Source organism: Hipposideros armiger, unplaced genomic scaffold (assembly GCF_001890085.2).
Source record: "Hipposideros armiger isolate ML-2016 unplaced genomic scaffold, ASM189008v1 scaffold_97, whole genome shotgun sequence".
NCBI classification, from domain to species: domain Eukaryota; kingdom Metazoa; phylum Chordata; class Mammalia; order Chiroptera; family Hipposideridae; genus Hipposideros; species Hipposideros armiger.
In genome coordinates this window covers 2,379,001-2,405,638 of record NW_017731447.1, presented here as the reverse complement: position 1 = coordinate 2,405,638, position 26,638 = coordinate 2,379,001, and the positions used below count along the sequence as shown (strand labels likewise).

The 26,638-nt window shown below is 43.1% G+C and overlaps 1 protein-coding gene across 1 annotated transcript; it reads right to left on the bottom strand.

Annotated features, from left to right (window-relative positions):
• Positions 1–8,255: 8,255 nt before the first annotated feature.
• On the bottom strand, positions 8,256–26,444 carry ZC3HC1 (zinc finger C3HC-type containing 1). The gene is made up of 10 exons (XM_019646118.1): positions 26,244–26,444; positions 24,293–24,404; positions 21,452–21,602; positions 20,821–20,904; positions 15,688–15,815; positions 13,501–13,655; positions 12,484–12,727; positions 11,478–11,690; positions 10,811–11,017; positions 8,256–8,690 (listed from the first exon to the last, which is right to left on the bottom strand). The coding sequence occupies exons 1-10, from the start codon at positions 26,387–26,389 to the stop codon at positions 8,622–8,624; spliced, it is 1,509 nt and encodes a 502-aa protein (XP_019501663.1). The 5' UTR covers positions 26,390–26,444; the 3' UTR covers positions 8,256–8,621.
• Positions 26,445–26,638: the final 194 nt, after the last annotated feature.

The window sequence follows — 26,638 nt, the reverse complement described above, 5'->3', positions numbered from 1 at the left end:
CTGGACAAACAAGCCGGTATGCTCATCCCAGCAGGGTGATGACTGTAATTAGCTCTCCTGTCGTCACTATACCGCCACCTTCTGAGGGTGGGCTTGCCAGGCCCAGAGCCAGGGCCTGAGGAGACGGGCAGGAATGCGGTTATCTTGGTCTGTGTCTTATTACCCAAGATGCTTCCTGGTGCTTCTAGAGCTGGGCTTGGAGAGGAGCCCACAGCACCTGCATTGTCTGATGATGTCACAGAGGCTGCTGGGCTACAAGAGTCCAACTCAGAGCAAGGACCATGTGGTGCAGAAACCCTGGTATGTCTCTCCTGTTTCACCACCCCTTGTTTCAGCCTTCCTTTCCCTCAGGAGACCCCAAAAAACAGGCAAACTGGTCAGAAACTTGGCCAGAGAGACAATTAGACTGAAGCCAATAGGGTGACTAAGTGGTCAGGTATGCAGCGAAGGATTGTCACACCTGTCTTATTTAAATAACTTTAAAAATAGCTACCATTTACTGAGCACCTACGATGTGCCAGAACACTGTTCAAAGCCCTTCACATATCTCATTTACTTCTCAAAACATCCTTAATGACATAGCTACTAGCATTACACTCATTTTACAGATGGAGAAACTGAGGCATGGAGTAGCTGGCTCAGAAGCACACAGCTGGTAACCACTGAACCCAGGATTTGAACCCAGGCTACCAGGCCTGGAGTCAGCGCTCGTAACTCGTGCATGACGCTGCCTCTCTTCTGCCGTCATTGGGACTGCAGCGCAAGAGGACCGAGCACTGAGCAGACCTCAGGATCCCACGCCTGGCCCAGCCACACTGCCACCTGTGCGACCTCAGCTGTCTCTCCTGACTCTGGCCTTCAGAGTCTTCATTATAGAAGTGGGAAGGGCCAAGTAGTCTTTGCAACTGAGAGTTTCTATTTCCATGGCTCTGTCCTGCAGGGAAAGAACGTGGAGGAAGGTTCCTGTCTTCTCCTCCACTGGGCATCCCTGCTGGAAGTGTTTACTCCTGATTATCAAAGGCAGCTTCATGGGCATTTGAGCAGGACAGTGACAAACTCGTGGCCTAATGCCACTGACTAATAAGGCAAAGCTGCTTCCCCACTCCATACCTGTTTTCCCCACTCAATTCTAAGAGGCAATGACCGCTTTGTGCTCAGGGTTAATTAGTGAGTCAGGGTTAATTAGTATTAGTCAGACTTTGGAACCCTCACAAAAAAAGGGTCATCTGCTGGGTCTGGGTTGCACTGTAGCCGTGATGACACACCATTCTGGCACGTGCCTCTATGGACATGTCTTCAAAGCTGCCTTAGTAGCTTGCGAACTTTACGGATTGGTCCTGGGGTGACCCAGCCCTGAGTGCTGGTGCTGTGACAGTGAAACTGGAGGCCAAACAAGTCCGGGGCTCGTGCTGCCTGTGCCACTCAGCCAATAGATCGACACAGGAGTTGGGTCATAGAATAAGCATTTATTATCAGAGCACCGTCGGCTTGGGGTTTTTAAGGGAAAATCTGGCATTCCTCCAGAGGCTACGTGATGGTTCTGGGGGTCTGCCTGGAGTCTTCCCTGTGGCCATGTGATTCTATGGTGGCGTCAGCAACCCAGGAACAATGATGGGATTAGCCTGGAAAGAACGCTAGACTATAGAGATTGTGATCAATAAGCATAAGGGTATTAATCATAAGTTTCAGGGTAATTTTCTAAAACAGGGAACTGGGTGGGACAGGGGACATTCCCAGCTCAAGCCACAGGGGGTTGATTGATTGTTAAGCTGTGGGTCTGTCAAGGAAAGGTGAGGCCAGGGTCGGAGAGGCCTCTGTGGTGGGGGTGCCAACCAGGCCTGCTTCAACAGCATGAGGATGACATCTCAGGAAGACTGTCAGGTGTGTGCCAATGTGGCTGCCAATTGTTTCTTCTTGCAGCTGAATTCCCATTCAATCTGCTTCTTGTCTTTGCTACTCTTGCTTCTTGTCGTGGACATAGGGTCCTAACCCAGACCTTATATTTTTTTCCTTCTCTGGCTCAACAAACATCCTTGCTATCCATTTCTCTCCCTACAGACCATCTCAATGCTTTCATTTCAGTCCGTCTCAAGAGCCCATGGTAGAAACCAGGCAGCTTCAGCCTTTAAGGAACACGAGTTTGGTTCGGAGAGAAGACCTGTAACAAAATAAGGACAAAATAAGAATGATGCTGAAAATGAGAATAAGCCATTTGAAAAAATAAATACTGTACTGACCTGCTAAGCGATTCAAGTGAGGGGAACTAGGCTTGTCTTGTCTGCAATTCCAGCTACGTGAGGAAGTCAGATGTGGAGCACGGGGGCCACCTCGTGGCTCTGGCAGGTACTGCTGCATGACTGCTCTGCCCTAAGGCCGCACCACACACCTGAATCTTGACTGGCAAGTAAGCCGCCGTGACTTCAGCTCTTTGGGGCGTGGCATGACGATTAAGAAGGGGAGATTTTCTAGTCATTACTATCTGACACCTAATTTTTTTTTCTCTTGACATCTAGTTTTTTGGATCTCCAGAAAAGGGTTCATTACAATTGTATTATTCACAGACTTTGTAACCCTCTCAAGAAAAGGGTCATCTGCTGGGTTGCACTGTGGCCATGAGGACACACCACTCTGGCCTCCTGGATCTCCACCACTATGGATCTACATAAAATTAGTGTCACGTCCATTTTCTTCCTGGATTAGAGGAGCAACTCGAGCTCAGGGAAGACCAAGACCATGGCACAGATGGTGGGCCTCAAAGCAAAGATGTACCCAAACATGTCAACAGAAGGAAAATGGATGATAAAGGGTGCTGCCTACACCTAACAGGAAGGAATAAGGGGACAGAATTCAAGTGGTGGGTGGGCTTGTTCTGTACATATAAAAGGTTGGTAGCAGGAGAAGCGGCCATTTCAACTCCCCACTTACCCTCTCTCCCAGCACCTGGTAAACACATTCTGCTTTCTATGACTGACTCCTTTAGATACTTCCTTTAGATATAAGTGGAATTGTGTGGTATTTGTCTTTCTGTGACTGGCTTATTTCACTTAGCATAATGTCCCCAAGGTCCATTCATGTTGTAGCATATGACAAGATTTTCTTCTTTTTTAAGGCTGAAGAACATTCCATGGTATGTGTGGACCACATTTTCTTTATCCATTCATCCGTCGACAGGCCTCTTAGGTTGCTTCTACCTCTTAACTATTGTGAATAATGCCACAATGAACATGGGTGTGTAGCCATTTCTTTCTTTTCTTTTCTTTTTTTTTAGCTGAGCCCTCTGCCACCTGTTGGCAGCTCAGTGTGGCAGCTCAGCTCAGGCTGGGAATTGAACCAGCGACCCTGTTGCTCAGAGCTCGCACTCTTGAGCGAGATCTTAACCAACTGAGCCACTTGGCCGGCTAGCCATTTCTTTTTAACAGCTATAAAGAGACTCCATTCAGAAAAGGATGAAGTTGATTCCACCCTGGAGTGAAGGTGGATTGAAGGCGAATGGAAGGAAGGGAGAAGAGGGCAGAGCTCCCTCTATTCTCACTGTATGATTTAGAACAGGTAACCTTCCTGCACAAACTATAAACTGTGAAAATGAAACCCACTATGAGCTAGTCAGCTACAAAGAATGTTTTCTTGTGTATTCCTTGTATATTTGTTTGCATATTATTCACCCAAACTAGGCAATATATTATTTGACAGCTTTCAAGGTAGAATATTATTATTTTTCTTTCTTAATGCTGTCACTTATTGCTATTACTTCCATTGTTTTTCTTTTTTCTCTCATTAGTTTTAGGTGTACAAAGCAACATACTAGACATTTACACCCCTCACAAAGTGATAACCCCTTCCCCACTTCCATTGTTTTTCACCTACCTTATATCAAAGACATACAAAAAGATTATGAGAAACAACGAAGTAGAAAAGCTTTTAGGTACTGGGGATGGAGGGAAAGCTTTGCTAGACCACAGACTACTGGTTATAAAATATAAAATCTAAGGAGACAATTTTTTTATTCATTGCACAAACAGTAGTGTTTTTATTGTCATTAAAAAACCAAAGAAAATTACATATCCCCATTTTAATACATCTACTTTTCACTTTCTTCTAGTCATAGTTCTAGCAATCCCAGTGGAGATCTATGTCCTCGCATTGTTTTTCATACAGGCCACACTGTAACAGAATCATTACAATTACCATTTTAATAGTTTATATTCCGCTGATTTATACTCTGCAATCACTCACCAATTGTTAGATGTTTATTTTCAACTTATTTTCAGTAACCATGTATTGAATGTGTTCATGGATATCTTTCCCTCTTTCGGACTATATTCTTGGTTAGGAAGCAGACAGTATAGGGTTAGGGGCACAGGCTTTGGAGGCAGATGGCCTGAGTTGGAATGCTGGCCCTCTTGCTTACCAGCTGTGTGACCTTGAGCAGAACATTGACTTAGGCTTTAGCTCCCTCATTTGTAAAATAGAGATAGTGATTGTACTTGCCTGACAGGATGCTTAAATGAGGTAAAATACATAGTGTTTAGAATAGTACTTGACCAGCATTACATACTGGTAATGATAGCGATTAGTAGTAGTAGTAAAATCAATTTTCAGGGGTTCTCCTGTTCAAGGATTCCTCTCCCCTCTCTCACCTCTCACTAAGAGGCAGACTCCCGCTGCAGTCTTTGCTTCACTATCACTTCAAAATGGCTCGAAACCTAACCTGCCACGGAGGTACTCGCATGTGCATTTTCCTTCTTTGGCTGGACAAGACTGGCGAGCAAATGGACATGGAGGCTAAAAATGATTTTCTTGTCTCTGTGACTTCATGTGAGGGCCTTGTTGGTGAATCTGGAATTCCCTCCAGGTCTGATGTTTTGTTCCTACTTCCACTCTCTTGAGGGCTGTTAATGACCTACTGTGGGAAGCAGTCCATTTTATTCCCTATCTGCCTACTGGGAGAGTGACAGGTAGCTGACAGAGGACAGAAAGCTGAAAGGCATATTGTTAAAATGGCCTGAATCTTTGAGTAATCTCTGGATAAACCACCAAGTCTCCGTGGCCTACCAGTCCTCCCCAGAAACCTTTGTACAAATTTGGTTCCCCTTTCTCTCTCTTCCTAATTGGCTTCAGCTACATGACGGTCGATTGGACCAGAGAGTCACTGACTGTAGGAAGAAGAACCAGAACCACCACCACAGCTTTAGCCAAGGAGCGACAAGAGAAAAGAGAGCGGGGGATAAAGCTGGAATGAACGGTCTCTCATTAAAGGGCTCAGATGCAGCCTTCACTTCTGAGGGCCATGGGTCAACTGACCCAGAGAACAGCTACACAAAGCCAAAGGAAACCCAGGATAGGAATAAACCTAAAAATAGCAAAGACCGAGGAGGAAGTGTTTGTACTTTTGCTGTTGGTCAAGCAGTACACGCAGCTGTTTTTGTTGCTAAGATGGAACAGGGCGGAAAGGATTTAAAAGCCGTAGCCACCACTGGTTTAAAAAGTTTGATGAGTAAATGAGGAAAGCCCCCAAAGGGTCTATTCAAGTTGGCTAAATTTTAAAAAGAGGCAGGCGAAAGACTCGTGTCTGGAGACCAGTGTCCCATGAGCAGGTGCAAGGTATTCCTTTCTGCTATGAGAGGCAGTTTGGACTTCGTGCTTGGGAAGATAGGATATTGAATCCCTGTGCTGAAAGATTTTTCCCAGCTGTGTTATAATGGGAAGAACAGAACGCTGGGCAACGTGGATTAAGGGCAGCTCTGCCACTTTCTAGCTCTATGGCAGAGCTCGTTATTCAGTGTCTTTGAGCTTCAGTCTTTCCCTCTCTAAAAACAAAATCTACTTGGATGGGAAATGCAGCCTTTGTTGAAACAAAAGATGGACTCCTAGAGGCCTTAGTTGAGAAACACCGTGACAGGAGATTCTGAAGGTTGGGAGGCCCTCCTAAACACAAATGTCATTTCCCTCATAGAAAATTCTTCAACCGCTTCCCTTTTCCCACAGAATCAAGACCAAAGTCCTCAGTGTAACATACAAGACTCCAATCTGGCCCGACTTCTATTCTCTTTTCCTCTCTCTTCTACTCCTGAACAGAAAGGTCCAGTCACAGCAGCATACCGGCTCTTTCAGGAACGTAGGAAATTTTGCTCATTTGCTCACAATGTTCCTTCAGCCTCAAATGTCCTTGTATTAAGTGTCTACCAGGTGCCAGGCAGTTTTAAGTGTTGAGACAAAGTCCCTGTTCTCAAGGAACCTACACCTGCCACTTACCTCCAAGCTCAAATCTACACCTTCCTCAAAATTCTCTCCAATTCCATACATGAGAATTAACTTCTTTCATACGTCTCCTGGAGTATTTTACACTCTGTCTTGTGCAACATGTGTGTGTAAATGTGTCTTCTGGCCTGGACGATCAACTTCAGGTGGGCATTATCTAAGGGCTTTCATAGCACCTCACACACAGAAAAGACTTACTGTTTCTTGAATTACACCAAGTCTATCCCAATCTGCTTCCCTTTATAGTTTAAAAAAACACAAAAACAAACAGCTTGTGGAGGTTTGTCTATTTTAAAAAAATGTGTATACTTTTTTTGGATGGAGGTATAGATTAAAAATTGTGGTGGAGGGCTGGCCGAGTAGTGTGTTGATTAGGAGTTGGCTTGGGAGTGCCAGCTGTGATCCCACATGAGGGCCAGTGATGCTGCACCCTCTACAGCTAAGATGGTGAACAACTGCTCAACCTGGAGCTGGGCTGCTGTGAGTCGCCAGCGATGGCGTAGGCTGCAGCAGGGCTGCAGTGGTCTGCCATAAGCTACTGTGAGTGGCCAGCAGCCAGCATGAGCAGCTGGTAGCCAGCGTGAGCTGCAGTGAGTGGCCATCCAGAGGCTGGCGACCGATCTGCCTCACTCGGGAAGAGCGCAATGATAATACCAACATGGGCCAGTGAAGAGATGTCCTCCAAAACTAGACCGAAGAACGAAAGGACAGCAACTTGTCTGTTCGCCTTCCCGGATTCCTCAACGCTGTTCCCCTCCCCCAATTCCCCAATAAAAGCTTAAAAAAATAATTGTGGTGGATTTAAAACAGTACCCCTATTATTATAACTTGAAACGTAGGCTTCTGGTCCATTTGAATACCTGTGTTCAGGATTTTACACCACTCCTTAAGAAATTGTGACCTGGGGGGCTGTGAGCTTCTAGAGGGCAGACTTCCAACTGTATCACCAGATGGCTTCCCACGCTGGAACAGAGGTCTTATTTCTGTACCCATTAGAGAGCTGTCCATTAGTCAGCCTCTAAGGGGACCCTGGAGACTGATGAACAGTCCAGCCAATTACCATTGGCCAAGGCAGAAGGGCAGCATTAGAAAAATCACCTGGAGGCAGCCTCTACTGGCCTCATTCACTGACAGAGACTTGACCTAGGAGATAACAACACTATTTACCCTTCTAAAAACCAGGATTGGAGATGACAAATATAAAATTTTATATGAAAAAAAAGTGACTGTCCTTTAGATTAAAGAGATTTATGCAACCCATGATCTTGAACTAGATCTTGGTTTGGATAAATCAAATGTAAAGAACATTTTGGGAACAATTAGGAATTTTGAAGGTGGACTGAATCTTAGTTGATATTAAAGAATTATTAATTTTTGTTGGGTATAGCGTGTTAGAAAAAGTATTCTATTTTTTAGAGATATAAATGAAAGTTTAGCATGGGTGGAATGTATGATGTCTATTGTCTTTAAAATACTTCAGTATAAATGGAATGAGTTATAAAACCAACCATAGTTACTAAAAGAAAATGAGACATTTCAGAGTAACTACTTTCTGGCCTTCATGGTCATTTTATCAGCAGGCAACCTTATTCAGAAGGGGCACATCAACCTTCACCACGGAGACGGATGTTCCCCACCAGCAGTGAAAGCCCTGGGGAGCCCCACTCAGGGGAGCCGTGCTTGAGGAGGCACACGGGAGAGGTCTCTTCTGAAGGGCCTTCGTCCCCTTGGTATAGTCTTCTATTGTTACCAAAGTGAAGAGAGAAAATGATTTACTGTTCTATAGCACGTCAGGAGACCTCCTGGTGACATAACGAACATCATTTTGGCTCTGGATTAGGAATACCTCTTTGAATAGAATCACAAATGAATTTTAGGCTTTGCAGCCAACCTGAAAACTACAATTTTGACTTTGCTTATTGCTCCACTGAAGTTTTCTCAGTCTCTGCTTCCTTTCTATCAGCCCAGAAGGCAAGGAGGAAAACAGTTCTCCAGCAGTAAGAACTTGAACAACAACTTTATTAACACACGCTGTCATACTCCTGGGAGATGAGTCCTTAGAACACCGCCCCGTACGAAAGGCATTGCAAGTGCTCGCGTCCTCGGTCTCCCGTCTAGTTTCAGACTCATAACCTCACACTCCTTTAACAGAACTGGGCTGGCTGGGCCTCACGCCGTCCACTTCCCTGCGGAAACGGGTTTCCTCTCAGCAGCAGATGGTGACACCTCACTGCCTTTGAAAGGGCTTCTTACGATTAAACCAGAACGAAGATAAACTTAGCATCAGCTGATCAAAAGGGAATGCAGACTGTATTTTCCAAAGTCACTCATTCTCCTTCTCGGCAGGAAGGGCTGGAATATCCTCAGGATGAGCATAAAGATTCCCACTGCCGGAATATTCGGAATACCTTCCTTGATTTCTCAGACAGACTCTATGGGTAGAAAAGTTCATTATTAGAGATTAAATTCTTTTATGGAGACAAAGAATACACAGCAGCTTTAAGGCTTGCTTATTCTGTACATTTCTCCCATAATGACGTAGATATGTTTAGGATTGAGTAAAAAAGTTAATGTTATATAGAGCTCTACATAATATAAACTAGAATAACAATTAAGAGGCTTGTGTTCTACTGTTAGTCACCTGCTAACAGTCTCAGAGCCTCTAAAATACATCTCGTGTGTCTGTATTTGTCCAAATCTTTGTATGTAAGAATGAGACAACACACCACGGTGCAGCACACATTTTACACTGGTTTCTCACCTGGGATGCTGAATTGGCCCTGGTTCATTATTTCTTGTGAACAAGGATTCACATTTACGTGATGCCTAGCTGGGGTTAACAGTATCCTCCAAGGTCAAGGCATAAAACAAAGTTAAATGGCCCGTAAGGGTTTTAAACTATGACCTTGGCCTTCTCAGCCTCATGTTTTAGCCAGCAGGGCTAATAATAGGAAGAGTCTCACAGCCACTTGATCATGCCTATGAAGTGATCTGAGGCTGAGAAATGGTGCTACTGGGAGACAAACAATTCACTAAGAGGTAAAAGTTCTCAGTAAATCAGAACACTCGGTTCTCTCTGCCTCTGAGAGTCGCAATAAAGAGCACAGGGTCTCAGAGCACAAACAACATCTAGCAAGACAATCCATCAAGTCCCCTCTGGTTTCTGAACTAAGATGACATATTCCCCGTTTTCTTATCCTCTTTGTGGATGAGTGTCTCCATAAAATGAAGTACCAGGAGGGGAAAGTTTTGAGCTGTTACTAGTGACCGAGGGGACTTTAGCTAATAAAGTAACAAAGCTGAAACAAACAAGTTAAAAAACAGTATGAACTTTTTTCTAAGGTTCAGATCCTTGACCATAGCCTCAGTAAGCTTTGTATTTCCCAGTCACAGCCGCTGTGGGAAGGTTAAAAGACAAGCTACCAAAAAGGATTTTAAAAATCCTGGACTCTAGGGCCAATTATGAGGTCAACTTGCCCCACTACAAACAAAAAAAAAAAGTCCTGTGGCGTTTCTTGTTAGTATGACAATCATAGAGGGCAGTTAATAAAAACTGCCAGTGTGCTATTTCATGAGGCTATAGGCAGAGAGAATTCATGTGCAAAGATAGATCTAATCTCTCCAATTTGAGAGGTGAGTCAAACATTTGTCTTCAGATAGCTTTATATATTTTCAAGGTTTTAAATTGGAAAAATGCAGATTTTTTTTTTATGCAAAATATTTGGAGAACCTTCCTCTGTACATTTACTAAGGGTATGCATGTACATTCCTGGGCGTTTGGTATCACTATAGCTCCTTTCAGGGAAATCTTGTGACCCTAAAAAACATGAATCTGGGAATGCTGCCTGTACGCATCTGCTGTCGAGTATTATTTTACTTTGTCCTTGGAGGGAACAAAGGTCAGAAATTACTGTATTTATATTGGGCAGGCTATTACAGAAGGCAACTTAGGGAATGAGGCAGCAAAGGAAACAGACCCAGTGCGCATGCTTCCTTAGTGCTCACCCTCCTGTCACTCGCGGCCTTCACACAGAGCAAGCGCCCGACTTGTTTCCTCAGCTGTCATGATGGATTGGCACTTGCCCGTATTTGGAACCAGCAGCAGGCATTACTGCGATGCCTAGCTGAGGTTCAGTGCACGAGCCTGGGGCAGAGGAGCCTGCCCACTGTGAGGGGTGAAACCGTAATCCTGGTGTCAGGGCTCCGACAGCTAAAACCATGGGCCAGGCTCCAAATGCAAGCGACAGCAACTGATGGAAAGAGCAGCTGTTTGCAACCTGAGGCCGGAGCAGCTGCCTATTCATCTATTTCTATTTCTCCGCTCCTTTTCTCCTTTGAGTCATTTTAGTTGAGAAGACAAAGAAAGTATGAGAATGGGATGGAATGCCCTGTGCTGAACTGCAGAAAGACTGAGCCAGTTCCATGCCCGTGTCCAGGATGGAACCAGACTGCGTCTAAGAGGATGGGCAGAGTGCTAATTACAGGACGGGGCTCTGCCCCTCGTCCCATAACCAGCAAGTGCTGCCCACGATCAGACGGGGGCTTGTCTCACCGTGGGGTCTGTCTCAGCTGGCTGGTTGGCCTGCTTGTGGGCCAAGAGGACATCCAGCAGCGCCTTCCACCCCGGTCCTGCCGCGGTGCTGGCGTCTACCTCGGTGCCACCATTCTCCCTGGTTTCCTTGCCAAGTGTGACATTCACCCAGGGGCACCAGTCTCTATGCTGAGAGGTGGGATCAAAGAAGCTTCGGGAAGATGTGTCCTGAGGGAGGAGGAAGAAAAATGGCGTTAATGAAGAGCAGATGCTACGTAAAATCAGAAAGGCGATTAGTTGACAAATCCAGACTCTCACAACGCCATGTTTCACGTTCTCCTTTAAACTTTGCGTATGTCTTACCCTCTCACTTTTTAAATTCACTCCCTTCGTGTCAAACGTTACCTTATCAGGTCTGTCCCTTATCTCACTGCTGTCCCATGTGCCTGACATGCTCTTGGCCTCTCCAGAATCCATCCCAAAGGAACAGATGACAAAATCCTTACATTTTCCCCCCTCTGGTCCCCCAACTGTCCCATCTTTACATTGATGCACATGGTCTACTTATAGCCACAGGACCAGGGGCGGGCTCCTGCCCGCTTCTCCGTGCTGGGTGGCGAGGGCGTGCCGTGCTGCTGTGCTCAGTGGCTTCCACCTGAGTGACCGCCACACGTGCAGGTGGACTCACCGAGCTGCTGGAAGAGCAGAGGCGAGCGCGTTTGGCTCTCCGGAGAGGACTGGATGGCACTTCGAGGCTGGAGGTGTCTCCTGTCCCCATGCTTCGGGTCACCGGGCGGGTTCTGGTGGTAGGGCTGGCGGCCTCTGGCTCAGGGCGGTCTACAGGACTGGAAGAGTCCCAACTCCGAGTTCTGGAGAAGATGGGACCCGGACTCCTTTCAGGCTGAAGGAAAGGGGAGACGATGGAAGGATGCCAATGTTATCAAGGACTGTGGCCAGGAAGTGTATTTCTAGAAGCATGTGGAAGTTAGTATTTGATATTTTAAACTCTAAGCATTTAGATTCTGAATTGCCTACATAACTGAACTCTTCAAAGAATATTAGATTTCTATACAAAATAACGAATTTAGCTTTTCCATTGTAACTGGTGAATGAAACCACTATGTGATATTCTGATCAACGTGGTTAGAAGTGCAGCCTACCCATCTAAGTTAATTTCCAACTTTTCCATCAACAACATTTTTTGGCAAGAATGTTGTTTTTTAAAAGTCCGCTCCAAACAAGTCAATTAAGTCTCTACCATAAGGCCGGCCGAGTGGCGCGTTGGTTGAGAACTGGTTTGGGATGCCGAGGGCCCCGGTTCGGATCCCACATATGAGGGCCAGTGACACTGCCCTCTACAGCTAAGATGCTGAACAACAGCTCAACCTGGAGCTGGGCTGCCGTGAGTCGCCAGCGACGGCGTAGGCTGCAGCCCCTGTGGCAGTGGGTTGCCATGGGCTACCGTGTGTAGCCAGCAGCCGCAGTGAGAGGCCAGCAGCCGCAGTGAGAGGCCGTCCAGAAGCTGGCGACTGATGTGCCTCACCCGGGAAGAGCGCAATGATGGTGCCAACTTGGGCCAGTGAAGCAACATCCTCCACAACTAGACTGAAGAACAAAATGACAGCAATTTGTCTGTTCCCCTTCCCCCAATTCCCCAATAAAAATCTTAAAAAAAAAAAAAAAAAAGTCTCTACCTGGTCTGAGCCTGGGGAAAATGTGGCATCCTGGCTCCGAGTCATCATCCTCCGAGGAGACTCAGGCACCAACAGGAAGCGCTCGGGCCGCCCCTCAGGGCCTGGGATGGGGGAGCTGGTCAGGCCAAAGGACGCATCCAGGTCGGTCATGGACGACTCAATCTGCTGGAAGCCCCAGAGCCCCACCTTCCTCATACACTGTGAACACGTTATCAGGGAGAGCTGCATGGGCTCCAAGGAAGAACTAGGTGGGAAGAGAAAAGTCATGCCATTTTCTCAGAGGGTAACATTTCCAAGGGACTCAGTGTAATGATGTGTAAGTACGCTTTACCTTAACAAATAGATCTCTGGAACAGTCCAGCGATTGGGAACCATGTCCTCTCAGGGACCCTGTCTGCTGATCTCAGGACCCCAACTTTACCATCTTTCAATATCGTCTTATTGCCTAGAGACATATCTAGGGGTCTTGGTATGCTCTTCTATGGAAAGACTATTTTACAGGTTATGTTTTATAAATTTCCCCATCCCTCTTAAAACTTTTTCCTTTTAAATGAAAGTTATTTCTTAACCTACCAAAGAAAACACATTAAAGTAAAAGATTGGTTCTGAATAGTCTTGTATCTGAGACAGTTTAGGCCAAATTGAGCAGCTAGAACAGAAACACCAACATGGGGGCCTAGAAGACTCCAGCTGCTGTTCCCTATGGTAGTTTTTAATCAATTAAATGGATTTTTCTTCCTTTCTGAAAACAGAAAGCTTTATTGTTTATAGGGACACAAATTCCCAGCTGGGAAGTGACAGTAAAAGACACCAAGTTCAAGTGTGTTCAGGAATTCCTGAGTTCTAATTCTGGTTTTGTTACTGATTCCTACTGTTCTCCCCCTCCCCCTAACTACCTTCAGTCTCTGTCTGTTTTTCTCACAGAAACCACCATATGACCTCCTAATACTGTTAGTGACTAATAGACATGGTGTATAATGTCATAGTTCATGTCCCCAGGCAAATTCATTGACTAACCTACACGCCCAGCCACACACAGAGAGGATACAGGCAGTGATGTGGACTTGGATGTCTGAGCCTAATTTGGTGGCAGCTTTTTTCTCATCAGTCCGCTGATCAAGTTCATCTTCAAGGAGGTGCAGGAGAAGACTGATCTTTTCCTCAGTCAAGCACTGCAAAGGAACCAAGGTAAACGGCTTCAAGTTTCAAGCACCATGACAAGAAAAGTTATACATAATGATGTACCTGGATGATAAAAGGCAAAAATCATGACAGGAATGACAAACATTGTTACTGTAGGCAGAAAGAACAGGGCCGTAGGGAGAGAGCGGAGAGAGCAGGGAGGAAGGGAAGGAAGAAGTGGGAAAACAAAGGAGGTAGCAAATGAGATCATTCTTAAGAAAAGGTGCAGCTACCACACTGGCCAGAGCTCGACTTCGATTTTCGTGGCTGATAGCAGACCCAGGACGCCATCTTGCCCCTCAAGGTGTACGTGAGCTAATTGTAATGGATTATAATAATATTATCATCACTACTGGGAGGGAAAATCTCCAGCCCATGTGGCCATGACAGTTGCGATAAGGACCAAATAAGGACAAAAAGAATCCCTCCTCCTGACAGGAAGGAGTGGTCAGCAAAGACCCGCCTGGGAACACCTATGAGGCTAACCCTAAATCTTGAATATTTTAAGCCCTCATTTCAAAAATAATAAATTTCCAAGCCCCAACCCTCTTGGGCAGAGTGGCTATTCTCCCAGTCTGCCCACTCCCACCACCCTGGAAGTACACTGTCCTATCCTCATTCTTTCAAAAAATTCACTACTTGCTTGGCTCATTCGGCGTGTCTTTGAATTCTTCCCTTCAAGAACCCATTCTCCGACAACAACATGAAGAAAGTTCTCTTGATCAGAGAACACTTCCTTTTAGGACTGGGCTAAGATATCACACAGCCGAATTGTCCTGGATCTGCTGGTTGAGAATGCTAGCAGTTTTCCTGGAATTGTCAAATCTTTTCTTAGCTCTCATTTGTTTTCAATTTACCAATTGCAGGTTTTCTCCAAAACCTGTAAACTTCAAACCCAAGTAATGAAAACAGGTTACTATTTCTATGTTGGCCTGACACTGAATTTACTTTTTGACAGAACAACAGAGCCTGCCACAGTCTTTATTTTTGCTCTAAGAATAATAAATAACTATGACAGGGGGGAAAAAAAATTGCCTTGGCTGGGGACAGGGTGAAATTTATAATAGGCATCAGAGATTAATAGTTTGGTACTAAAATCCATCACTGCCTCTCAACCTGAAGAAGCAAGATAACAACTTCTATTTCGTACGGTAAAGCTTGTCTTTACAAAATACCCACTGGGTGATGAAATGAGATAGTAAACACTCAAAGTACAGACAGGCCAGAACATTTCAAAATTTTTATTCTCAAGAGAAAAGTGAGTTTATAACTTCTGCTCTAGCACTTTCTTTGGGAAATATGCACTAAACCATATGAAGTGACATTTCAGCATCTCCCGTGAAAGTTTAAGTAACAAATCAAGATAAAACGGAATTTATGCCATTTAAATAATCATTTCTAGGGCCAGCCGAGTGACGCGTTGGTTAGGAGTTGGCCTTGGGACACCAGCTCTGGGCAGCAGGGCCCCAGTTCAGATCCCACATGAGGGCCAGTGATGCTGCCCTCTACAGCTAAGATGGTGAACAACAGCTCGACCTGGAGCTGGGCTGCCGTGAGTCGCCGGCGACGGCGTAGGCTGCAGTAGGGCTGCAGTGGGCTGCCATAAGCCACCGTGAGTGACTGGCAGCCGGTGGCGTGAGCAGCCGTCCAGGGCCCGGCAACCGATCTGCCTCACCCGGGAAAAGCGCAACGATAATACCAACATGGGCCAGCGAAGCGACGTCCTCCACAACTAGACTGAAGAACAAAAGGACAGCAACTTGTCTGTTCCCCTCCCCCAATTCGCCAATAAAATCTTAAAAAAAAAAAAAAAAGAATCATTTCTAAACGTTTAAATTGAGCCCATTTACTTAAACCTTCAATAGTCGCCTTTCTGGTGGAAACTGAAAAAGGTCAGTTGAGAGACAAACAAGCAGTTGTCTTCATAGCAATCTGCATCTTCTTGTCATTTGAAAGAAATGCTTCATATACAAAAGCTAGCAACAACTGGAGGCCACAGTAGGGTGGCCAAGAACAACTCACCAGAGTCTTCAAGTCCTCTGGCTTCAGGGAAGGAAGCTGCAGGTCCAAGTGACAAAGGCTTTGAAAGCGATCTAGGAATTCACTAACAAGAACAGCAGGCTCATCCAATGGTAACATCCCAAATCGATCTGTGGAAAAAGGAAACTGGAAGATTATATTGATGCAAATGGGAAAAAAATGCATAAATCGATAGGGGGATATGTGAAATTAATAAGATATTTGATGATAGTAAGAAATTACTGATTTTTTTGTGTGTGTGTGGGATGAGGCTGTGATGATACTTTTGTGATTATGTTTCATAAGATGAGTCTCAGGAAAGGTTTCTCAGAAGCAGTCAGGTTTGAGCTAAATTTGAAAGACCAAACAACAGTGTGTTAAAGCAAAGGCTTAAAAGATGGCACTTTTGGGGAATTTTAAATAGTGTCACAGGGCTAGAACATGGTATGCTCGTGAGGAGAGTAGCAAGAGGTAAAGTGTAGACATGATATGACGATCATGACTTTAATGTATGTGATGAGAAACTACCGAAAAGGTTTTTCTTAAAAGAGAAAGTAATATTATAGATAACATGCATTAGTTTGGAAAAGAGACTGTAAGGGGTCAGTCTGGATGCAAAGAAATAAGCTTGGCAGGTTTTAAAGTGATTTTTTTTTTTTTTTGCAAAAGATTAACTCTTGTTATGTTTATTTTTTTTTAATTAAGATTTACTGGGGTGACAACTGTTAGCAGTTACATAGATTTAAGGTTTACAATTTTGTAACGCATCACGTATATATCATATTATGTGTTCACCACCCAGCGTCAGTTCTCCTTCCATCACCATATAGTCAATCCCCTTTACCCTCATCTAACATCCGCCTCCCCCCTTCCCCTCTGGTAACCACTAAACTGTTGCCTGTGTCTATGAGCTTTGTTTTTTCATTTGTTTTTCTTGTTCTTTTGTTGTTTTCAGTTTTATATCACTTATCAGTGAAATCATATGGTTCTCTACTTTTTCTGTCCGACTTACTTCGCTTAGCATTATAATCTCAAGATTCATCCATGTTGTCGCAAATGGAACTATTTTATCTTTTCTTATGGCAGAATAGTATTCCATTGTGTATATATACCACAACTTCTTTAGCCAATCATTGGTTGTTTTCCATGTCTTGGCCACCATAAATAAAGCTGCAATGAACATCGGAGCACATATATCTTCACTGATAAATGTTTTCAGATTTTTTGGGTAGATACCCAAGAAAGGGATTGCTGGGTCATATGGTAATTCTATTTTTAACTTTTTGAGGAATCTCCACACTGCCTTCCATAGCAGCTGCACCAATCTGTATTCCCACCAACAGTGTATGAGGGTCCGTTTTTCTTCACAGCCTCTCCAACAGTTGTTATTATTTGTCTTGTTGATGATAGCCATTCTAACTGGTGTGAGGTGGTATCTCATTGTGGTTTTGATTTGTATTTCTCTGATGATTAGTGATGTTGAGCATTTTTTCATATGTCTATTGGCCATCTGTATGTCCTCTTTGGAGAAATGTCTATTCAGGTCCTCTGCCCATTTTTTAATTGGATTGTTTGTTTTTTTGTTGTTGAGTTGTATGAGTTCCTCATATATTTTGGATATTAGCCCCTTATCAGAGGAATATTAAAGTGATTTAAAGTAATAATCCTTGTAACATACCAGTGGCATAAGGATGGAGATTAGATGCATCAATGTTGTAAAACTCTTAATGATCAATGAAACCTTATAAGAAAAATAGGGTAGAATAACATACAGCATTAAATTAGGAAAATGAATATAAACTAATGATGTTAAATAGAAATCTAGCAATGATGGTTTCATGAGTGTACAAATATATAAAAACTTATCAAATTGTATACCTAAATATGTGCAGTTTTATGTCAATTTTATATCAGTAAGGTTGCTTAAAAAATCCCCCCCCTTTTGTTTTTTTTAAAGATTTTTATTGGGGGGTTGAGGGGATGGGAACAGCGCTGGGGAATTGGGGGAAGGGGAACAGACAAGCCGCTATCCTTTCGTTCCTCAGTCCAGTTACAGAGGACGCCGCTCCACTGGCCCAAGCCGGCACCATCATTACTCTCTTCCCAGGCGAGGCAGATTAGTCGCCGGCTTCTGGACGCCTGCTCACTGCGGCTGCTGGCCGCTCATGCTGGCTACTGGCTACACATGGTACCCACTGCCACAGGGGCTGCAGCCTATGCCGTCGCTGGCGACTCACGGCAGCCCAGCTCCAGGTCGAGCTGCTGCTCAGCATCCCAGCTGTGGAGGGCAGTGTCACGGGCCCTCATATGTGGGATCCGAACCGGGGCCCTCTGGCGTCCCAAACCAGTTCCCAACCATCGCGCCACTTGGCCACCCCCCCGCTTTTGTTATTAAAAGGGGCCCAAAAGCAGTAAAAATAACACTTTTGTCCACCACTTATTGTATCATTAGCAACTAGATTTTGGCCTCTAATATTAATAAATATTACCAAATTATTTAAAGTTGTTGCAAGTAACCAAATATGGCAAAACACATGTCATTAATTTAAAATGATGCATCATTTTATTAGAAAAGTCAGGTTATAAAAAACTAAACTCAGTGGGAAAGGTATGGACTTTAAAAAACCAACTGGGTTTCAGCAATAAAAAGGAAACATGTTCTGAGGACCAGTGGCTCAGGTTTGACATAACTTGGGAAAAGAAACCAGGTCCCAACACCTATCTGATTATCTTTTAATTTTGGGTTTGCCCTGATTGCCACAATCCTAAGGAAGTAGTAGTAAAAACTTAATGCAGGTAAAAGAGCGAACAGAGAAGAAATTAAACCCATCATGAAAATATTTTAATATGTTTCAATATATGTTTTGCAATTAATGTATGTGAATATTTTGTATACTTTAGTGTTTAATATGTTCAAAACAACTGGTCCTAGTAAATTAGTAATTGTAATTTAAAATGTTTAAAGAAACTTAATTTAGTTTGCAATTATTGGTAAATATTAGAAAAATAGTATCTTCAAATTATATTTATTAGACATGCTTAATAAATATAAGCATTAAAGTGTAAGTATTTGTGGGTGTCCCTTTCTCCACACAAGTCTCTTGAATGTTAAAGAACGGAATCAAAGGATGGTATAATTAGAGGGTCATATATGAGGTCTATGTAGGAGGTAGAATGGATAGGACCAGGGGTTGATAATAGGGAAAGGCATCTAAGGTGACTTCCAGGTTTCTGGCTAGGACAACTGGAAGAGGAGGTCAGTACTATTGACCAAGATGGAGAAAATATAAGAGAAGCAAGTTTTAAGTATGAGATGGAAAATTCAGTTTTGTTTATGTTGAGTTCTAGATACCTGTAAGATATGAAGTAGAAATGTTTGGAAGGTAGTTCAAAATGTAAGTCAAGTTCAAAAGAGAGGTCTGGATAGGAGGTAGAGGTCTGCCAGTAGGTGGGAGCTGAAGTTATGAACAGGATCAAGAAAGTGGAGTGTATAGTATTAAGAGTTGGGAACCACCAACAAAGCTCTAGGGAGACCCTTAAAAATTTAGACCGAGTACACTGGCCCTAGATGAATTTATATCCTCATAGGACTAATAGCTAGGCCAACAGCAGGAAATCCCTGTTACACAGTCACCTTCTCTTTAAAAATGTTACTTCTTAATCCCTTCCCTATCACCTCTTCATTTATCAGTAGATGGCACTCTATGGTCACTTTGAATCCCTTTTTTCCTCTTAGTGGTCATTCATGGAATATTGCTGGGCATCAGTGACCCTGGAATTAGCCTAAGCTGGCCTACTGACATAAAAAGTATGCCTCCATGGCACTGATCTCTGGTCAAGCATAAACTATATGAATTAATACTGTTGCTCTGTAACCATGGAATTTTACACCTGGTCTTGCCGAGCCCCCCACAGGGCTCTGCTGCCGAGGCTGGTTACTCAGCAGGAATATGCCTACATGACCAGCAAAATATAAGAAAATTCCATTGAGACTACATTCTGGGCTCCCTTGTGCTACAGCATTTTGTGCACACATCAGTGGTTCCTGATTCAAGAGACTGTGTGTCCTGCTGTGGCCCTTACACCAAGAGGATGACAGGTGCCTGTCCCTGGCTGGTCCAGACCACTGTGGAGCAGTCTGGCTGTGATGATACCTTTATTTCAGGGCTGTTGTTATGTTGTGTCGTTTCACTGTAATAGACTGTAGATTTGTAATCACTCTTATTTGGGGTTCTGTGAGTCTTCTTTAGCATCTAAACACTGTTTGACAGCCACCATTAGTACTGCGAGTGCACCAGAGGAAGCTGGGGTAGAACACGGGGCTGCTTGCTATGGTAGGAAAAGTAGGGGGTTTGAAATCAGATGAAACCCTAAGTAGGGCTTCTCATTAGCTGATTGTAAGACTTCGGTTTCTCAGTTTCCTCACCTAAAAAAAATTGGGTTGACAATGTCTACTTCCCAGGGCCCCAGTGAAGATTACATCGGACAACGTATGCATGGCTAAGCGTTTAGCATGTCCAATGCACACTTAATCAAGTTAAGCAGTAACAGAGGAAGTGAATGAATGTAAGTTAGTTCTTCCTGAAAACCACAAATAGAAAGGGAGAACAAGGACGTCAAAGATGAGACTTTCACAAATAAATAAACAGTATTAGAAATGCAGTGACCCCGGCCAAGTGGAGCGTTGGTTAGGATTTGGCTTGGGATGCCAGTTCTGAGCAGCAGGGCCCAGATTCGGATCCCACATGAGGGCCAGTGACGCTGCGCCCTCTACAGTGAAGATGGTGAACAACAGCTTGACCTGGAGGTGGGCTGCCGTGAGCTACTGTGAGTGGCTGGCAGCCAGCATGAGTGGCTGGCAGCCGGCGTGATCCACTGTGAGTGGCCGTCCACGGCCGGCGAGCGACTGCCTCACCCGGGAAGAGTGCAATGATAATACCAACATGGGCCCGTGAAGCGACGTCCTCCACAACTAGACTGAAGAACAAAAGGACAGCAACTTGTCTGTTCCCCTTCCCCGATTCCCCAGCGCTATTCCCCTCCCCCAATTCTCCAATAAAATCTTTAAAAAATAAAAAAGAAAGAAATGCAGTGACCAAGAAGAGACGATAAATGGGAAGTCTCAGAAACGAGTACCTGGAGAGGGGCTGTCAGGCCAGAAACAGAACTTCTCATGGGCAGTACACAAAGCTTTCTTCAGCTCAGCACACCGTTCCTTATCTGAAACCCACATAGGTAACAATGCCTTAAAAAACACTATATAGATTCAAACTCCAATAGCCAAGAGCCTTTCAGAGTATAGCTACAACTAAAAATAGAAATAACTGAGAGAATTTTAAAAATACATAAAAATATTAGCAACTGCATCATCTTAATATTTTCTACAAAACAAGCTGTAATTCAAGATCCTAAGATCAATAACAAAGAGGGTATCATGCATCTTATCAGGCAGGGAGGGCATTCCAAAGCAGGAGCCCTCACTAACGTCCTGTGTCTCTTTGCCTAAATATACATTTTGAAACCATAAAGTAAACATACTGCTCTTAGTTTCTCAGAATACATAAAGTCAGGTTCTCTCTAAAGCACTTAGTTTTTAAAAAAAGTAATGACAAAAGGTAATAATTAGGGTGAAGACTATCATAAATTCACCTTGTTATATATAGTAGTACACATTCTTTGATCAAACATGTGAGTGATCTTTTCAGAAACACTAGTAGAGTATACCCTTTGAATATGGTGAGAAATGTAATTTGTACTTTATACTTACATCTGTCAAAATCAAACACTGGTTGTAAACTGGCACAGAGAAAAGCTTGGCAGCTGGAGCACTTGAGCATATCACATTCAACTGTGACCCAGCCATATTTTGCACAGACAAGTGGAGACAGCTCGGGGGGCTTACCCGCCCATTTCAAAGAGTATTCGTGTTAAGAAAAACAACAAGTATATTCAATGTAAGTATATTAAAATGAGCAAGTCAGAAATGAAAGCTTTCACTCATTCTTTATGCATATAGGAATAAACACATTAAACTGAGGAGAGCAGTAAGAAAAAGTGCTAAAACTTTTTAAAGCACAGGCACGTAATTCACAGAATGATGAAGGTCATTTGAGTAATAAGTGGAGGGGAAAAAGTTATGAACTTTTTCTCTAGGAAGCCCTAGGTACTTTGCATGTTTAAATATTTTTTATTACTGATGTGGGGTGGCATATAGGAGCCATTCTCACCCACCTAATATGGCACCCTAGGGATTTAAAAACACTAGTGGAATGCCTAATCAATAAGACCTGGTGAAAGTCAAACAAGCAGAAATATTTTCCACCACTTGTTAGGCTCTCCTATTGTACTACCTCCACTCTTACCTTCCAAAGAATAGTCAGTAAAGTTAATAATATTTTTCATTATGCCCCCTGCCCAAAAGTTACGTGTGTGTAGTCTGTGTTTTAAATAGGCGGAGGGCATCAAGAGCATCGGTAAGTATGTGCTTGGGAAAATGTCCTAAAACATTTATTGATCTTTAATAGTCAACACTCAGCTCTTTATATGTTACCGAAAGAACTCTTATTTTACAGAGCACAGCAGGGAAAATGGATAAAACATAAAAGGACATGCAGGAAAGTTCTGTTATTTTTATAAAGAATATGGGAATTTGAAAACATCCCAGTACCAGCAAAAGGACCGAAGGCTAGAAAACAGAATTTAGATGTAAATGTTAAAAGAGCTGGGATTATCTAGAATAAAATTCAATTACTTAATTAGCTTAAGTTAAATAAATGATTATCATATCAAAAGTGGTGATCAATTTATATCCAATAAGAAGAAAAGAGAACAAAAAGAAATGGTTCTAAATACGTTATTAAAATCCGGAATTCGTCCAGGCGCCAACTGGAGTATCAAAAGATATAATGACAGTAATGGATTACAACTCATGGAAAAAAGGAAATCATGAGCCTGTGCTGCTACAAATAAAGAAATTACATAAAGTTTGATGAGGAATGGGATATTTAGTTTCAAATCACCTCCCCACAAAACGCTTAATTATTGGGTTGTCGGAAAAGTCATGACGTACTTTTTCTGTTTTTCGTTGCAAAAATGCATCATGACTTTTCTGACAACCCAATACAAAGGAGGAAAGGGTTACCTGACAATGGAGAAGACTGACAGATACTCCCTTTATTATTAAGTGATCAAAGTGATCATTGCCAGTAACGGGATAAATAAAAAAATCATGTGCCACCTGACAGGATGCAAAGAGAACACAGCTCCACTTCTGTGATACTCCTGCATGACCTGATTTAATCATAAGGAAATACGAGACAAATGTAAACTGAGGTACACTCTACAAAAGCATTGGCCTGTAATCTACAAAAGCATCAAAATCATGAAATTGAAAGGAAAACTGAGGGTTCTCAACTGGTTCGTTTGTTATAAAGAACATTATTGTGATAACTGACGACATAATTGGGGTCTGAGAGTTACATGGTATTAACCTATCATGTGAATTCCCTGATTTTGATGGTTACCTTGTGCTTATGTAGGAGAAAGTCCTTGTTTGTAGGTATCTGGGGGTAATGAGGTTACTCACTTTGGCAACTTTCAAGTACTCAGGAAGGAAGTTCTTTGTAACCTGGGCAACCTTTCTGTAAGTCTCTAATTGTTTTACATTTTAAAAAATCTCTAGTGAACAGAAAATGGCAACATGATGGGATGTCACTTCTGAGATTAGGTTCTAAAGCGTCTGGCTTCTGTCTTGTTCTCTCTTGCTTGCTCACGCTGAGGAAAGCTGGCTGCCATGCTGTGAACTGTCTCAGTGGAAAGGCTCATGCAGCAAGGAACATAGGAAGGTCTCTAGCCAACAGCCAGTACAGAACTGAAGCCCTCAATCCAATAGCCACAAGGAAATGCATCCTGCCAATAACCACATGAGCTTGGAAGTGGGTCCTTTCCTAGTCGAGCCCTGAGGTGAGAGCAGCCTCAGCTCACACCTTGAATGCATCCTAAGTCAGAGGGCTCAGCTAGCTGTACCTGGATCCAGAAACTATGAGATACATCTTTCTTGTTTTAAGCCATTAAGTTTTAGGGTAATTTGTTATACAATAATAGATAACTAATACACAAAAGAAAATCTAGAAAGAGACAGGAAATGTAGTATAGACTGAAAAAAAAAAAAAAAAACCACATTAAGTTTGGGTGCCAAAAGCCTACTCCTGCTTCTGCTACTTGTTAGCGGGTTGACCTTGGGCAAGTTACATAACCTACCTGAAACTGTTTCCTCTTCTGTAAAATGAGTATAAAAAATCATAATACCGATTTTCATAGGTTTAAGGTGAAGATCAAATGTGATACTATATGTGAAAACACATAACATACAAATGTTAGTTATTATTCATTCTCCTCTCAGGCTTCGATTTTCTGTAGAAGGAAAAGGTTCAATCATCTTAAACGTCCCTTTGAGGGATCACATTTTATGATGCAAATTTTCCTATAAGGTGTCTTACCAAGTTTAATTCTTAAATTAAAACATCAGAGTAAGTGGTGTTATTCCTGGGGAGACAACAATTCCAGGAGCACGCAGAAAGTGCAGCTCACATGAACTAAAAAAGGATATAGAAAATGTTTCCACTCTGCTAAAGAAGGCTTCTTTGCTTGTAGATTCCAATGGCGGTTGTTCTGCTTGGGGTGACCCATTAACTGGCTGGAATGTGGCCGAGGTGTCCTTCCTAAAATAAAGTGGCAGAACTGTTGGTAATCCTTTCATGGCATCCCTTTACCTAAACACTTTATATCTAGTTTCCCGGAACTTTGTGTCATCAATCACACCACACTGGATTTTAACCTTTCAAAAAATCATTTCAATCATGTTATTCCTCTGCTTTACATTTTCAATGGTTTCAAAATACAGTCAACCCTCTGTATCCATGGGTTCCGCATCTGCAGATTCAACCAACTGTGGATAGAAAATATTTGCAAAAAAAAAAAAAATGCTTTTGCTGATGTGAACTATGTAGTTAGGCCTAAGATGGTTGTTTCTATACTGAACATGTACAGACTTTTTCTTGTCATTATTTCCTAAACAATTCAGTATAATAACTATTTACATTGTATTAGGTATTATAAGTAATCTAGAGATGATTTAAAGTATACGGGAGGACGTGCATAGGTCATATGCAAATACTACACCATTTTATATAAGGGAGTTGAGCATCTGAGGATTTTGGTATCCGAAGCAAGTCTTGGAACCAATCCCCATTGTATAGAATCCAAATTCTTCAGTTTGGAATTCAAATCTCTTTACAGTTTGGCCATACCTAAGTTTCAGGCAACAAATGCCTCCACAGTGCTCCACTCATCCTATTCTGGCAAACTGTTCCTCTAGTTCACTCGCTGTTCCCCAACAATATTTTGCGTAACTTTAGTAAACACAAAATATGACTCAAGCCTTCTGTGCATTATACAATTTGGACCACCTTAGAAATTTAATTCTTTTAACAGCAGAAAAAACAATCTTGACATTTCTGCCTGGATTAATCCTCAATAACCACTCCTCCCCTGAAAAGTACTACTTTGAAAATTCAAATCAAAGTAAAGGTCTTCAGGCAATTTCATGAAAAAAATTCAGGGAGAAAAAGTAGCAAAAACAATTCTCTTATTTTCAGTCAAAGGCATTTCAACAGTGCCGAGAGATAGAGGGAGGAACTGCTGAAGACAAAGTCATTTTAATAAAACCAGGATTATACCAACTATTATAACTCAAAAGAAATTTATTGTAAGAATCCTCAGAGAGTCACAGAGAGCTTCAGGGAGGTGTGGTTCTTGGAAAAAATTCAGAGGATTCCAATGAACTTGGATGGGGAAAAAATTGACATTTCTTTTACTAACCTCTAACTGAAATTTATCACTTCCTTCAATTATGAATGAAGGTAAGCAATAAATAAAATCATAGTAGCATCAGCAGTACCTGTGAATTTGTCACCAATGGAAATGACAGCTATTTTGTCCCATTATGGTTGTTGCACATGTTCTGAAATACCGTTTATGCTACTTCAAAATTATGGTACCTAATAGGCCTATAACTAGACATTATTTCATTTTTTAATAATGAAGCATGCTACTGCATCACTTTTTTCTGCTACCTTGATAACTTCATTCCAATGTAATGGGTTTCCTTTATAACCCTATGTAGTTTACTTCATACATTTAAAAAGATTATTCTTTGAAGGGGTTCGTAAGCTTTAGCAGGCTGCCAAAGGTGTCTATGATTCAAAAAAGGTCAAGAAGCCCAAATAAGAGAAGTCAGGTAGGCATAACTGGCGGTCTTCTTTTTTTCCTTTCCCCGCAAAAACTGACTTATAAGCAAAATTCCGGCGGTGGTGCGGAATCCAGTACAACCCAAGGAGATGAAAGCCGACTAAACATAAGAACCCCAGTGTCTTTCAGAACTCGGGACGAAACCATCCTCACCGCCGTTGTCGCCGACCCAGGGGATCCCCCTAGGCCTGCGTTACCCAAACCCTCTCCACTCTGCCAGCGCCGGACCCAGGGTGGACTCGCGAACTCACGCTTCAGCGCCTCCCTCTTCCGGAGCAATCCCCTCATCTATCAGCTGCCGAATTTTCTCGGGAGTCCCTTCTGGGGAGCGAACAACCGCACCCCAATTCTTTTCAACCCCCGCGGCAAACGCCGGCCCCTCACCGGGCGCCGCCATCTTGGTCCGTTGCCGAGTGGCTTCCCCTCGGGTTCGAAGGTTCAGCAACTTCCGTTCTGGCGATCAAGAGTCTCTTTGCAGGCAGCCTCCCGCGCGTTTGGCCGCGCGACCCGCACGCAGAGTCTGACTGCGGGGGCCCACGTCTTCTTGGCCATTTTAGAACGAGGTAAACGACCACGGGAGGGCTCTGGTGTTTAGGATTAAGCCTAAATTAATCGTTTCCTTTATGCACGAGTTTATGTGGGCTGA

Coding starts and splice junctions, on each gene's coding strand:
- ZC3HC1 (XM_019646118.1), bottom strand. CDS start 26,389: ATGGCGGCGCCCGGTGAGGGGCCGGCGTTTGCCGCGGGGGTTGAAAAG. Junction 21,603..24,292: donor GCAGAGTGGAAACATTTTCT/ATATCCTTTTTT, acceptor TAACACGAATAC/TCTTTGAAATGGGCGGGTAA. Junction 20,905..21,451: donor AGTGTTTGATTTTGACAGAT/GTAAGTATAAAG, acceptor TGTGGGTTTCAG/ATAAGGAACGGTGTGCTGAG.